At 40.2% G+C, this 13,289-nt stretch overlaps 1 protein-coding gene across 1 annotated transcript; it reads left to right on the top strand.

Annotated features, from left to right (window-relative positions):
• Window positions 1-6,807: 6,807 nt before the first annotated feature.
• Window positions 6,808-11,497, top strand: LOC311501928 (CMP-N-acetylneuraminate-beta-galactosamide-alpha-2,3-sialyltransferase 1-like). The gene is made up of 6 exons (XM_084563995.1): window positions 6,808-7,343; window positions 7,438-7,634; window positions 7,725-7,904; window positions 9,406-9,451; window positions 9,531-9,650; window positions 10,568-11,497. Exons 1-6 carry the CDS (start codon window positions 7,116-7,118, stop codon window positions 10,733-10,735), a joined length of 939 nt encoding a protein of 312 aa, XP_084420121.1. The 5' UTR covers window positions 6,808-7,115; the 3' UTR covers window positions 10,736-11,497.
• Window positions 11,498-13,289: the final 1,792 nt, after the last annotated feature.

The following is a 13,289-nucleotide window of genomic DNA, read 5'->3' on the forward strand; positions in this document are numbered from 1 at the left end:
GAAGGGAATTTGTCGTTTTGTTTGTTGTTCAGTCCTTATAGACCAAGCATCAACTACGTAGCACTTCATTTACTTGACTGTTCCACTTTGTAAAATAGTGTATTTAACATTTTATGGCCATAGCCAAAACATAGTCAGTACACGCTTAATTTAATAAGGTAACAGAAGTCTTAATAAAAATATGTATGTGTATATGTATTTAAATATACGTAAAACACTTTATGACTTCATCTAAATTATATTTAGAATGTGTTAACTACACGATTCTATTAAATTCCAAGTATGTTTCCTAAGCATTATACCTATATTGACATGTATCTTAAAAGTGGAGCAAAATGAACTTGATGTGGAACCAAGCACATTTATAAAAAGTGTACTTAAATGCATTTAAGTGTATCATAATGATGTCTCAAAATAGTACAGTCAAGTACCCTTATTACTAGGGATGGCTTGATACAACTTTTTCATGTCCGATACCGATACCGATACTGCAATTTGGAGTATCTGCCGATACCGATATCAATCCGATACCTTCTTTTCTCCTCTGTTAAGTTGTTTATGATACATATAGTTTGTATAGATGTACTTTGCCCAATATGGACATCTAAAAACACCATGGCCAAATATTCTGCTCCCCTAAGGGAAGAAATAAAATAGCCCACGATGTGCCTCAAGCCATAAGCTCTTTATTTAAACTTCAAATCAGTGCAAACTGCAAACTTGAATGTTTCTTCTTTCACATGTAACCTCTGGAGTTGAACTGTATGTAAAACACCCATATCAAACTAGATATAGAATGGACTCAGTTCCAATGTTCCATTGAAGACTATAGGACAGGGGTGCCCACACTTTTTTGGCTTGCGAGCTGCTTTTACAATGACCAAGTCAAAGTGATCTACCTATCTTAAGTCATATTGATTGGTGCTACAGTGTTAAAAGCTCTATCATCTTTGTTTTTATCTTTATCAAGAAAAATTGGTGCACTGCACCTTTAGAAAAATAGCTCTGTCTCTTTAAGAAAGACTGTAGTCTTGAGTTGTTGTGGTTGAAGTTGTGCGTGGCTGTGGATGTGTGCCGCTGAACTGTTGCAAATATAAAGTAAAATAAATAAAGATGAACGTTTGTCTTGTTGTTTGTTTTGGAGGTGCAACAGTTTGTTGTTAAGCCAGACTAACATCTAAAACATTTTATTTTTTCCAATGGCACGCGATCTACCCGCACCGGTCGATCCCGATCATGTAATGGGCAACCCTGCTTAGTGACTGCTAACTTTAAATAACTGTCACAAACACTTGCATCCAGTGCTGCTGCCACCCCTTGAGACACTCGCGTTGCACAAGTTGCCTTCGGCTGTTTTACTTTTCTCTTCCTTGCGTGGAAAGTAACTCCACACAGCTGACATGATAAGAGTGCTAGGCTAATTCACTGTCACGAGGTTCTGTTTACACACGCTTGCAGCAGCTGCTCTCTGTTTACGGCATGTCGCGCAAAGTTAAGTTGAGCATTTGGGTATCGGATCGGACGGGCTATAGTTATTTTTTCCGATATTCGATCCTGAAATTTTGACCAATATCTGGCCGATACCGATCCCAAGTATCGGATCGAGCCATCCCTACTTATTACAACTTATTTATATATTAAGTATCGCTTATGACATAACATTAGCATATAAGTGCATTTCTAGTACAGCAAAAATAGTTCTTTTAAACGTTAGTACATTTACCAGCAGTGGACGTGGAAGTAGACTTAAGTATATTTCAGTGTACTTTTTTTTTTTTTGTTTTTTAGCTGGGTATTCAATAGTTGTCGTGACTGACGGATCTTTTACTTCGACTGTTGAAATCAATGGAACTTTGCTCCAAATTACCAAACAAAATGGAAAAATAGTCTGGTGATAGTGACTACAAAATAGTGAGCCATGCTTTGTAAAAATGCAATACACTCTTGATTTTTCACACAGAAAACATAGTCACCCTAAGGAATTCAGAAGAGCTTCATGTGTTTGTCCTTTTCTTAATTGAATACCTGATACGGACAAAAGTGTCCTTTTCAGGTTTTATTTTTTTGATTACTCAGTGTTAGTTATGCTTGCTGCTATGATATTTGGTAAAGGTGTGTATTTTTGAACAAACTTTGATATTTCAAAAACAAATCCCATAATACTCTATTTTTACACTGTGTAACCTAAACAGTTACGTTGTTACCACTAAGGGACAAAAGTGTCCTCTTTTAAAATGCCATAAAAATGGCATATGTTCATATTTTTTTCTGCTTTTTTTTACACAAATCTTTTAATCAACTTCAGTCCTAATCATAAATACCAATTGTTTGATTATTTTCAATATTTTAACCCTTTATATGCCAGTGTTTGTGATGGCATCACAATGCATTACATACAATGCATTCAATTAGGAGTGCAGTGTCCAACGACTCTGATCGCTCTAGAAGTAAAACGTAAATACATAAATATTCAAAATGTGGAACAGAAAAGTACATCAATGGCATTAGGAATGTTGTTTGTGTTTGTGCGTGTGTGTACGTGTGTGAGTTCAGTTCACCCTCATACACAGGAACTGCAGCAAAGCTATGTGTGAACTTTGCAAATGTATTTTCCACAGTTGCTGTGATTTGCAGCTCCCAAGTTTCTTATGATATAAAAGTGATGTTATTGGTCATGAGGAGAAAGGGATCCTTGCATTGATTGTGTGTGTGTGTGTGTGTGTGTGTGTGTGGGTGTGTGTGTGTGTGTGTGTGTGTATGTTCAAGATTCAAAGAGTTTATTTTCATGTGCTCAGTGTAGAAACATGTTTCCCTGTACAATGAAATTCTTCTTTTGCCGTCCACCCAAATGCCTACCAATATAAAAAAATCTTACAAATAGAATATAAAAAGATACATATAATACAAAAATATAAGATAACTAGTGCAAATATCGTATCGAGTGAAGGTAGGAGGGAGCAGGAGATCGACAGGCGGATCGGAGCAGCATCTGCAGTGATGCGGATGCTTAACCGGTCGGCCGTGGTGAAGAGAGAGCTAAGCCGAAAGGCGAAGCTCTCAATTTACCGATCGATCTACGTTCCAACCCTCACCTATGGTCATGAACTTTGGGTAATGACCGAAAGAACAAGATCGCGAATACAAGCGGTCGAAATGAGTTTCCTTCACAGGGTGGCCGGGCTCAGTCTTAGAGATAGGGTAAGGAGCTCGGACATACGGGAGGAGCTCAGAGTAGAGCCGCTGCTCCTCCACGTCGAGAGGAGTCAGTTGAGGTGGCTAGGGCATCTGGTAAGGATGCATCCTGGACGCCTCCCAGGAGGTCCCACCGGAAGGAGACCTCGGGGCCGACCCAGGACACGATGGAGGGATTATATCTCTCGTCTGGCCTGGGAACGCCTGGGGGTTCCTCCGGAGGAGCTGCTGTAAGTGGCTGGGGAGAGGGCTGTCTGGGCTTCCCTGCTGAAGCTGTTGCCCCCGCGACCCGGACCCGGATAAGCGGGAGAAGACGAAGAGGAAGTGCAAATATTGATGTGCAAATGGGAATGAAAACAATGTACTGAAAAAATGTAAACAGAAGCTGAAAGGTGAACATGGCAAGTAGTCCATGACTTTAGTCTGTGATTGTAGACTTCTGTCAGCTCTTGAGGAGTCTGATGGCAGTGGGGAAGAAGAACAGTCTCGAGGTCCTATATTTCACACTCCTGTATCTCCTTCCTGAAGTAGGAGTGTGAACAGTCTGTGTTGGGGGCGGGTGGGGTCCTTAGTTATGGAGGCAGCTCTCCTGCGGACTCTATGCTTGTAGATATTCTGCAGAGAGGGCAGTAGAGTCCTGGTGATCCTCTCTGCAGGTGTTTGGGGTCCATGGCCATAGTGTTGCCATACCACACAGCGATGCAGTATGTGTCTAATTGAGCCGTTTGATCTATAACATTTATCCTTTTACTTCAAAGACACATAGGTGCAGGTGCAAAGTACAAAACTGCAGGTCCATTGGATTTTAATGGGAGTTGTTTGTACACAGCACAAAAAACAATACTGATACTACTAATAATAATCCATCAAAATCAATCTTGCTACTATTCATTGACATATCCAAGTCTCTCATAATCCCCCCAAGAAAAATCCACTTTGCATTTAGATTATTGAAAATATTTCATTTTTTGTGTTTTTTTGCAAGAAAATTGTGATGCCATCACAAACACTGGCATATAAAGGGTTAAAATATAGAAAATAATCAAACATTTGGTATTTATGATTAGGACTGAAGTAGATTAAAAGATTAAAATATTAACATATGCCATTTTCCTGTAAATCAAATTTCAAAAATTGCGTCCAGTGAAAAGCGCATGGGCGGCACAGTGGCGAGGTGGTTAGCACTGATGCCTCACAGCAAGAAGGTCACCGGTTCGAATCCATGGGCCGGCTGGCCTTTCTGTGTGGAGTTTGCATGTTCTCCCTGTGTCTGCGTGGGTTCTCTCCGGGTACTCCGGCTTCCTCCCACCATCCAAAGACATGCTCATTAGGTTAATTGGTGATTCTAAATTGGCCGTAGGTGTGAGTGTGAGTGTGAATGGTTGTCTGTCTCTCTGTGTTAGCCCTGCGATAGACTGGCGACCTGTCCAGGGTGTACCCCTGCTTCTCGCCCGATGACAGCTGGGATAGGCTCCAACAGACCCCCCTGACCCTTAACAGGACTAAACGGGTAGAGAAGATGAATGAATGAATGAAAAGTGCATTATGCTCGAGTGAGCAGTGTAACACTGGTAAAAATGCTGTCTGTGAAATATGTCATTTCTACAGGTTTGCTTGGCATTAGGGCTCAGAACCAACCTGGCTACAGAGGAAAGACTATAACAACAAATGAACCTTACTCTACACGTGAGGGTCAAGGGGTGCATGGTAACTGACGGTTATTTGCTTTACTGCACAAAGCTTGTTCCTCTATCTTCACTCTTTACTCTGGCAACAGGATAAGCCTCAGTGATTTTGCTGACATTCTGCAACATGATAAGTCCTGATTCCTCAAGGGGCTCACAAGCTGAAGAGGCTTTGAAAATGATTGTAGATGTAGAGTATGCTTTAAACCTTTCGATGTCCTTTATTTCACTGTGTTTTCTGATGCAAGACCGCCTGAGAAATAAGACTTGTAAACGTCTGCGTGGTGCATGGACGTTACTTTATTGCGCCGGATCAGCTCCAGAAGCAAACACAAGCTGGTGGCAAATTTAATTCTGAGATTGGAAGCTGCTGTGAATCTGGGGGGTCTGTGGCGTTTCTGTGAGGGTGGCGCCATCTCTTGGTGATGCCTTATCATTTGTCACAGTGGTCATTCCCTATGTGAGTTTTGTCCACTGATTTGTCCAGTGACGACCATGCGTATGGTTGGACATTTTTATTTATTTGTTTCATCAAAACTACAGAATTCTACGGAGAAAATAATTAATAAAGACTGAGGAAATTGATGTGTGTGTTTCCCCCCTCATTGTCTCTTTTTTCGATTTTATCCTTTCAATTTCTCTCTCTTTATATAAAAGTTTTATATATATCTATATATATAGATATATATACCTATATATATATATGGGATCTAATGGGATATATATAATAAAATGAATATATTTATGTATTTTTTGTTCCATTGCCTTTGGCGCACAGGAACACTTCCAGCTCCGTTAACCACGCACACGCAATGGAATATGTTTTCAATATTCCAAATTATAATATGCCTGCACGACTAGTATAATACCGGTAGTATAGTCCCATATGTTATTTTATTATTATTATTTTTTTTTAACTCACCAGCTCATAAATATCACGTTTTTACGCTTGGAGACGTTGCGCGCCTGCTGCGTTTTGTCCGTTACCAGGGGAGCGATGAAGCACAGGACCGAACACTTCCATCCGTCCATTTCTATCTGACGTGCTGGTTTGTTTGATTACATCCATTATAATCAAAAGTCTTTAAGTTGCCGTTAAAGCGCACCGCTTTAAATTCCGTATTACGCATATCCTTCCCTAATTAGTTTTGTTCGTAATGATTTCAAACTGGAGCCAGTGTTGATCAGCGTCTTAGTCAACTTCTTCCTTTGCTCTATGACTGCTTATTATAGCGCCACAAGTCCTTATCACGTCGCCCGGTGCAGGTCAAACTCAGCCTGCCCGTTTAGGTAGCGGATTTACAGACTGATTGTCTTTTTCTCACTGAGGAGGACAAATGAGACGAGCAACCGCGGGACGAAGTCAGAATTTTTTTCTCCTCTCTTTCAGCATTTGTACACTCACATTTTTTTTTTCTTACTTTGGCTGGATTTTATAAATGAATAAATGGTATTTAGTTGGAGACCAATTCCTTTTACTAGTGGACAAAAGAAAAAAAATTAAAAATTAAAATCCGTTCAAAGTTTTCTTTTAAGGACACATTTATTCAATATATGACCATGTAATGGAGAAAAACAAGAACACCTGGGCAGAACATTGTTGTTCTTCAGTTGTGTTGCTGCCATCAAACCCCACCCCTCCACACCTGCAGCACAGGTGCAGGCCACCAATCACATTCTCGAAAAACAAATCCTTTATATCAAGCCATCAGATGCCAGTTTAACCAATAGTCAATACTGCCACACTTAGTGCCGGTTGGACCAGAAACGCATTTACTCATCAGGTAAGGGAAAAAATTAATTGTATTGCTTTTTGAAATATGTTATTTATTTTATCAGCTTAATACATTGGTTTATGATTGACACTTAATGCCAATAAAACTGTAGCCTTCTTCTTTTTTCTTAATATCATTACATTATTTCATCTTCTTTCTCTTCCTATTCTTTTTTCTCTTCTTCGTTTTCTTCACCATCTTCTTCTTCTTATCATTATTACTGTTCTATATTAATATTATTATTACTTCATCATCTTCCTCTTTTCTCATTTTCATCTTCTTCTGACTATAGACTTGCAGACTGTAAAGATGACTTCATATACATGGATTATATGTGTCCTTCCTTTTCTGAACCAGTGACAGTTATTTCCTCAGTTCTTGCTCACTGTGTAAATTTCCTGTACCCTTTGTCGTCACAGACCGGAGCCGTTTCCCTGACCACAAGCGTCGCACATCCAGAATTATGCCAAAGTGGAAGATGATCATTTTAGTCCTGTGCTTCACAGGCATTCTTGTGTTTTTAAGAGGACTCACTGAATTCAATTTTCAGTTCACTGTTGACGATCGAAACCTCTGTGACACCTGTTTATCCCCAAACAATCGTCTGTGTTCGCACCGCATAAAACCCCCCGTTGAGCCGCTTTTGTCTGCGAACCACAACCTCTCGAAGGATGATTTCAAATGGTGGAAGGTAAGGACAGAGTTCCTCTGCGTTGTTGAAGTCGGTGGATGGAAATGCGCCTGTGTGCCAGTCCAGATAAACAGTCTGCATCTGTCTCCACCAGCTCTTACAGTATGAAAGACGAGACTACGACAAATATAACCAAACAGTGAACAGACTGTTCCAGATATTCCCAACCACCCCGGGGCTCATAAAGCCCAGCAGTGGCGGCTGCAAGACCTGTGCTGTGGTGGGAAATTCTGGTAACTTGAAGGGATCACGTAATGGACGTCTGATAGATTTCCATGATTATGTAATCAGGTAAATATTCACCAAGAAAATCATATTTAAACTTGGGCCTCTTTTTAAAAAGATATCCAGCAGTGAAATGATTCCCCCTGTGCTGTTCAGAATTAACAGAGGTCGCACTGAAGGCTACGAAGAAGATGTTGGGACCAGAACAACTCATCGTGTCGTATATCCAGAGAGTACTGTGGATTTAGACAACAACACTCACCTTGTGATGGCTCCATTCAAGATACAGGATATAGAGTGGCTCATACTGGCCATGATGACTGGATATCATGGAAAGTGAGTCCCCTTCTTTTCAGGTTTTCATTTTAGACTGTATTAAATTATATGTATAAGTGAGCTGTCCCAGTTTTCAATAAGGTGTGTTTAATGTAATGCGGTAAACAGGGCATCACAACAGGGACAATAATACGAATGAACAGAGATAATATATGTGCTAAACATAATTCAATGCATTATTAAAACTCAGTAACGGAGGCAGTAGAGTGGCAAGTAACCAGACACCTAAAAGAATTTCCTCAAGGGAATAGATCGTCCTGCGTGTCCTTCTGTGTCATTTTGTGTCATTCTGCGTGACAAGGAAAGCCAAGTTAGAGGGCTTAGCCCGTGCTTACAGATGCTGAGTCATGATGCAAAACTACAAAATTTCACTTCAATCAGATTGGCTGTGTTGGATCACAACATAGGAGCAATTCCTGTTGGACTAGCTAGGACCAGAGCTAGACACACTAGTTATTTTAATCCTGACGGTGGTCACGGTTTAGTTTCTTGGGTTTCTGTTTTTTGTATTTTGTTAAGTTCTTGATTTCCTGTCATGTGTTTTCCCTTTTGATTCGGTCATTGGTTTCACCATGTCTTGTTTCTTGATTTGCTTCGCCTGTGTCTCGTCACCCCTCTGGTCCTCGTGTGTGTATATATCATGTCATACTGTTTGTTTGCCAAGTTCATGTGTTTTGTGCCATAATTTTTCCATGTCTTGTTCTAATTTTTTCATAGTTTTTTGGTTAGTGTTTTGGTTTTTGGATATCCTGCCTCATCAGCAGCGCTTTTGGTTGTTTTGGTCTTTTTTTAAAATACTTTTTTTGTCTACTCCGGCCTCTGCCTTCAAAGTCCTGCGTTTGGGTCCTAAACCTCCATTCCCACTACCCCCAACGTGAACAATCCCCTACTGTCAAGACTAGACTAGCACTAAGCTATTTAGTGTTATTAATACTCACCATTATGTGCTTCCATTTGTCATTCTCTCCCACCTCTAATCAGTTTGACATTGGCACCGTTGTCGTGCTCATATTAAAAAGTCAGGCGCACAGCACGTAATGTAATTGAGATGGTAGAACTGTGTCAGGTGGGGGGCCCCTTAGGGAGGACTTCGACTGTCATTCAAAACATAGCACATTTCCGCAGTTGCCTGCTGTCTCTTGACACTGCTCTCCTTGCAATGCACCATTTATATCCAAAGCAAACCAGCACATTAGGCAGCGAGTCTGCCTGTCGTCTATTTCTGGTGTAAAACCATGACCTTTAATTCACGTTCTGTAATCTTCAGTTGAACAAGCTTCCCTGTCAGAAGTCAGGGGGAGCTAAAGCGGGGAGGACATGGGTGAAATAATGAATGAACTGTCCTTGGAAAAAACGCGGATGGTTACGTATGTTGCTGTAGAGTTTCACATGAAATACATTATGCAAATTAGAATCTCCTTGAACAGGCCCACAGGTCACATCTGCGTGATGAGCTTTTGGATGGTGTGTCAAGGGCTAGTATTTGAATTTGTCATTTCATGCTGTCCCCAACAGTCAAATCAAAGATAGTTGCCAACAAGGATTTGGTGAGTACCATTAAGCGCTTCACCGCCTGCAAAGGTAGCGACCCGTGTGAGTTTGAAGGCCGATTCTGATTGTCAACAGGTGACGGTGATGAACCCGGCTTTCATAAGATACGCTCACGACACGTGGCTGAGAACGAAGGGCCGGTATCCATCCACTGGCTTTTTAACTGTGGCTCTTGCACTGAACATTTGCCATGAGGTAAGTTCAGTCTTTGAAATGGAGCTGTCTTTACGAAGTTGAAAAAGTTCTTGGTTTCTGAATAAGTACTCCAAGGTGAGCAGCTCAATATGTTTGTCACATAAAACCAGTGGTGGACAGTAACGAAGTAAATTTACTTGAGTACTGTACTTAAGTACAGTTTTTGAGTATCTGTACTTTACTTGAGTATTATTTTTGGCGGATACTTTTACTTTCACTCCACTACATTTGAAGGACAAATATTGTACTTTTTACTCCACTACATTTCTGTTGATGCTCTCGTTACTCGCTAGTTTTGAGCTTACGTCAGCTGATTATTTTTTTATTAAGAAAATAAACTGTTTCTGCTGATTCGCATATGGTTTGTCTTAGTCGTATACGTGATGCCGTACAATCCATACAATGGAGGAAGAAACTGGAGAAACACCTGGAGAAACTCCCACCGAGCACCCGTGGCCTTATCTCAAACCCATGTTTGAGATTTTTGCCACAAAAACTGATTCGTTTCAGTTTAAATGTTTGTTGTGCTTACTGCGAACAAATTATATCACGGCCTACAAGAACTCGTCTTCCAACCTGAAAAAGCATGTGGCAGTGTATGGATATATATATATATATATATATATATAGAGAGAGAGAGAGAGAGAGAGAGAGAGAGACTGGGAGGGTGTGCGCGAGTGCGTTAGAATCGCATCAGTGGATTGTATAATGACAATAAAGCTACTTTCCTTTCCTGTATTTCCTGAGATACTTTTTAAATACTTTTACTTTAGTATTTTTTTAAGCAAATACTTTAGTACTTTACTTAATTTTGGCTGTTGTGCGCGTATTGATTGGAAAAGCGAACACTTGTATAGCAAGCTTTTATACATTATGCAGTTTTATTGGCTGTTATATGTTCATTCTCCTTTTCACAGGTCCATGTGTTTGGTTTTGGAGCAGACAGCGATGGAAACTGGAGCCATTACTGGGAGGAACTCAAGGACAAAAAGTACAAAACTGGAATACATCCGGGACAAGTGGAGTATGACGTTATCCAGCAATTAGACAAGGAAAAACACCTCATGTTTTACAGAGGGTGGTGAATTCCTTTTCCAGAATTGAAAGCAGCCAGGCTCTCGTAGGCTAACACAGAAAAATGAGACTACTGCTTTCATTGGGACAACACTACGATCTCCCAGAGAGTGGAAGGAGGAAAGGAGAGATGAATTAAAAGAGCTGGCTACACTATCCACTGTTAAAAAATACCAATGTGCCTGCTAAAAATTGTGTTTTTTCTTGTTTTCCGAAAATGTTAAAATATGACTTGGGCAGTTATGCTATGAGGCTAATGATACGAAGGTTGCAAGGTTGAAGGTCCAGACTATTTATTTATTCTTTTAAATGTAGGAGGTGACTGGGCTGTATGAAGTTTGTACGAAATGGAGGATTTTCTCATGCACGGTTTCAGGGTATCAAATAATATACTGTATGTTTATATTTATTTTTGAAGGGATTTACTTTCATATTTTTGAAGAGAATTCGCTCCTGTGTAGGAGAAAGGGTTTGTGTAACGATGTGGAATTGTTTATAGGAGCTTGTCAAATGTACTGTAATTAACTCATGTGGTATGGTCACACTTACAGTTTGTCACCACCCCTGAACAAGTGCAAATGAAACAAAAGTGTTACTGGTGAGTAAACGATGATATTTTATGCTAGAAATAAGGTCCAGGTTGTAAAAAAACGGTAGTGGCAAAGCCACAGATGTTTCTGTAATGAGCAGTTAAATAAAAATGTAATTTATTTCAAGACATACATCTTTTAATTTAATTCTAACAAATAGGCCCAGCCTATGGGAAAGAACATTTCACACTAAATGTATCTAATATTGTGTTGTTCATATTTAAATCATTCATTATGTTTTGTTGGGGAAAAAAAGAGGATAAAACAAAAAATCGTATATTAAATCGCAGTCGCAATATTGGGGGAAAAAAAATCGCAATTAGAGTATTTTCCCAAATCGTTCAGCCCTACATGGCATGTTATTTACATGTGCCAGGCTGGTTTGACTTGTTTATAGCAAATGGACAATTCATGTGGGCTGTGCACTAACAGTTCAACTGTAGATTTATTGTGGTGGCAAGGTGAATAAATCCGTCAGTAACCAAGACCTAAGGCCTTGTTTCTTTACATTCAGTGTAATTGTATTTATATAGCGTCAGATACGATCCATCTTTAGCTCAAGACGCCTTCCAGAAACCAGAGGCTGAAGACCCTCAGAGAAACAGGACCTTTGAATAGGAGTAAGCCTTGAGCAGATACACCCAGCAGACTTGCAGGGACACATCAGCTTGAGACGAGTCGGGTGGAGACACCAACTGAAGAAGGAGATGGGATGGAGGAGAAGAAAACAGCTGAAGCAGATGAACAGACGAAGTGTATCAATGCTAAGGCAAACTGTACATGCAGGATATAAACAATGTACAAGCACGATTCTTCTGATGCATGATTATTCAGACAGTCCAATGCTCAAAACGCACAAAGTTACAGGTAGAAAAAGGACAGAGGCATGGAGTAATGTCAGTGATAATAGCAGTTGTCTTATGGGACAGTTAGCTAGCACAATATACAAATATACTGTATATCATACACAGATCAGCCACAACATTAAAACCACTGACAGGAGAAGTAAATAACATGCCTTTATGCCAGATCGGTGTATGTAAGTGGGAAGATTACTGTCATTGTCATTGTCAATTTATCTATCAAGTATATATGTTGACCAAATGCCAGAATAAAAATTTGTTTTAAAAAAGAGATTTAAAATCTGAGACAGAGAGAGAGAGAGAGAGAGAGTCCTTTAGTCAGACACTTACTGTAAGTCCGTGTTCTGAAAACTGACAAAAGATTTGAACACTACAAGGGACTGTGAAGACGAAAAAAGAAAAAGTTGTTTTGCAAGCTATTCACGGCATTGTTGTAACTGTCTACTTGCCGCCTGGGCCCTTATATTTATTATTTAACAGAATACATGGAATTTATTTACACTACTCACAATAACTTAGGGATATTGTGAGAGACTCAGTGGATGTCATACATACGGTGTTTGTTTCACTTCAGAGATTTTTGGGATAGGGAGTCAATTGTATTGGGGTGATAGACACACCTCATTTTGTGTTTTCCACGTAATGGTCCCACTGTGTACAGTGTGCCTTACATATTGGGCCCAATACCAAAAAATACTAAAAGACAACCCTTTTCAATGTGGCATCAATTTCAACATTCTGTGGGTATAAAAAGCTGGTATTGTCAGTAAGTCATTCCAAGTTCATCATTCAAACAGCCTTGAACACACGACGTCACTTAACGGACGAGCAGCACCACCTGGCCATAGCGCGCCTTCAAGTCGGTGGCAGGCAGTCAGATGTTGCTCGTGAACTTGGTGTGTCTCAAAGTGTCATCAGCAGACTTGCATCAAGACACAGAACTACTGGCAGAGTTTGTGACGGACCCAGGAGTGGAGCCCCACGAGTGACAGACCGCAACGATGACCAGTACCTAAGGACCTATGCACTCAGACATTGTTATGCAACTGCCACACAGCTGCAGGCCCGTTTACGAGATGTGAGGGGTACTAGGGTTTTTCCAGACAAACCAT

This window comes from Chelon labrosus, assembly GCF_963514085.1.
Source record: "Chelon labrosus genome assembly, chromosome: 16".
NCBI lineage: Eukaryota > Metazoa > Chordata > Actinopteri > Mugiliformes > Mugilidae > Chelon > Chelon labrosus.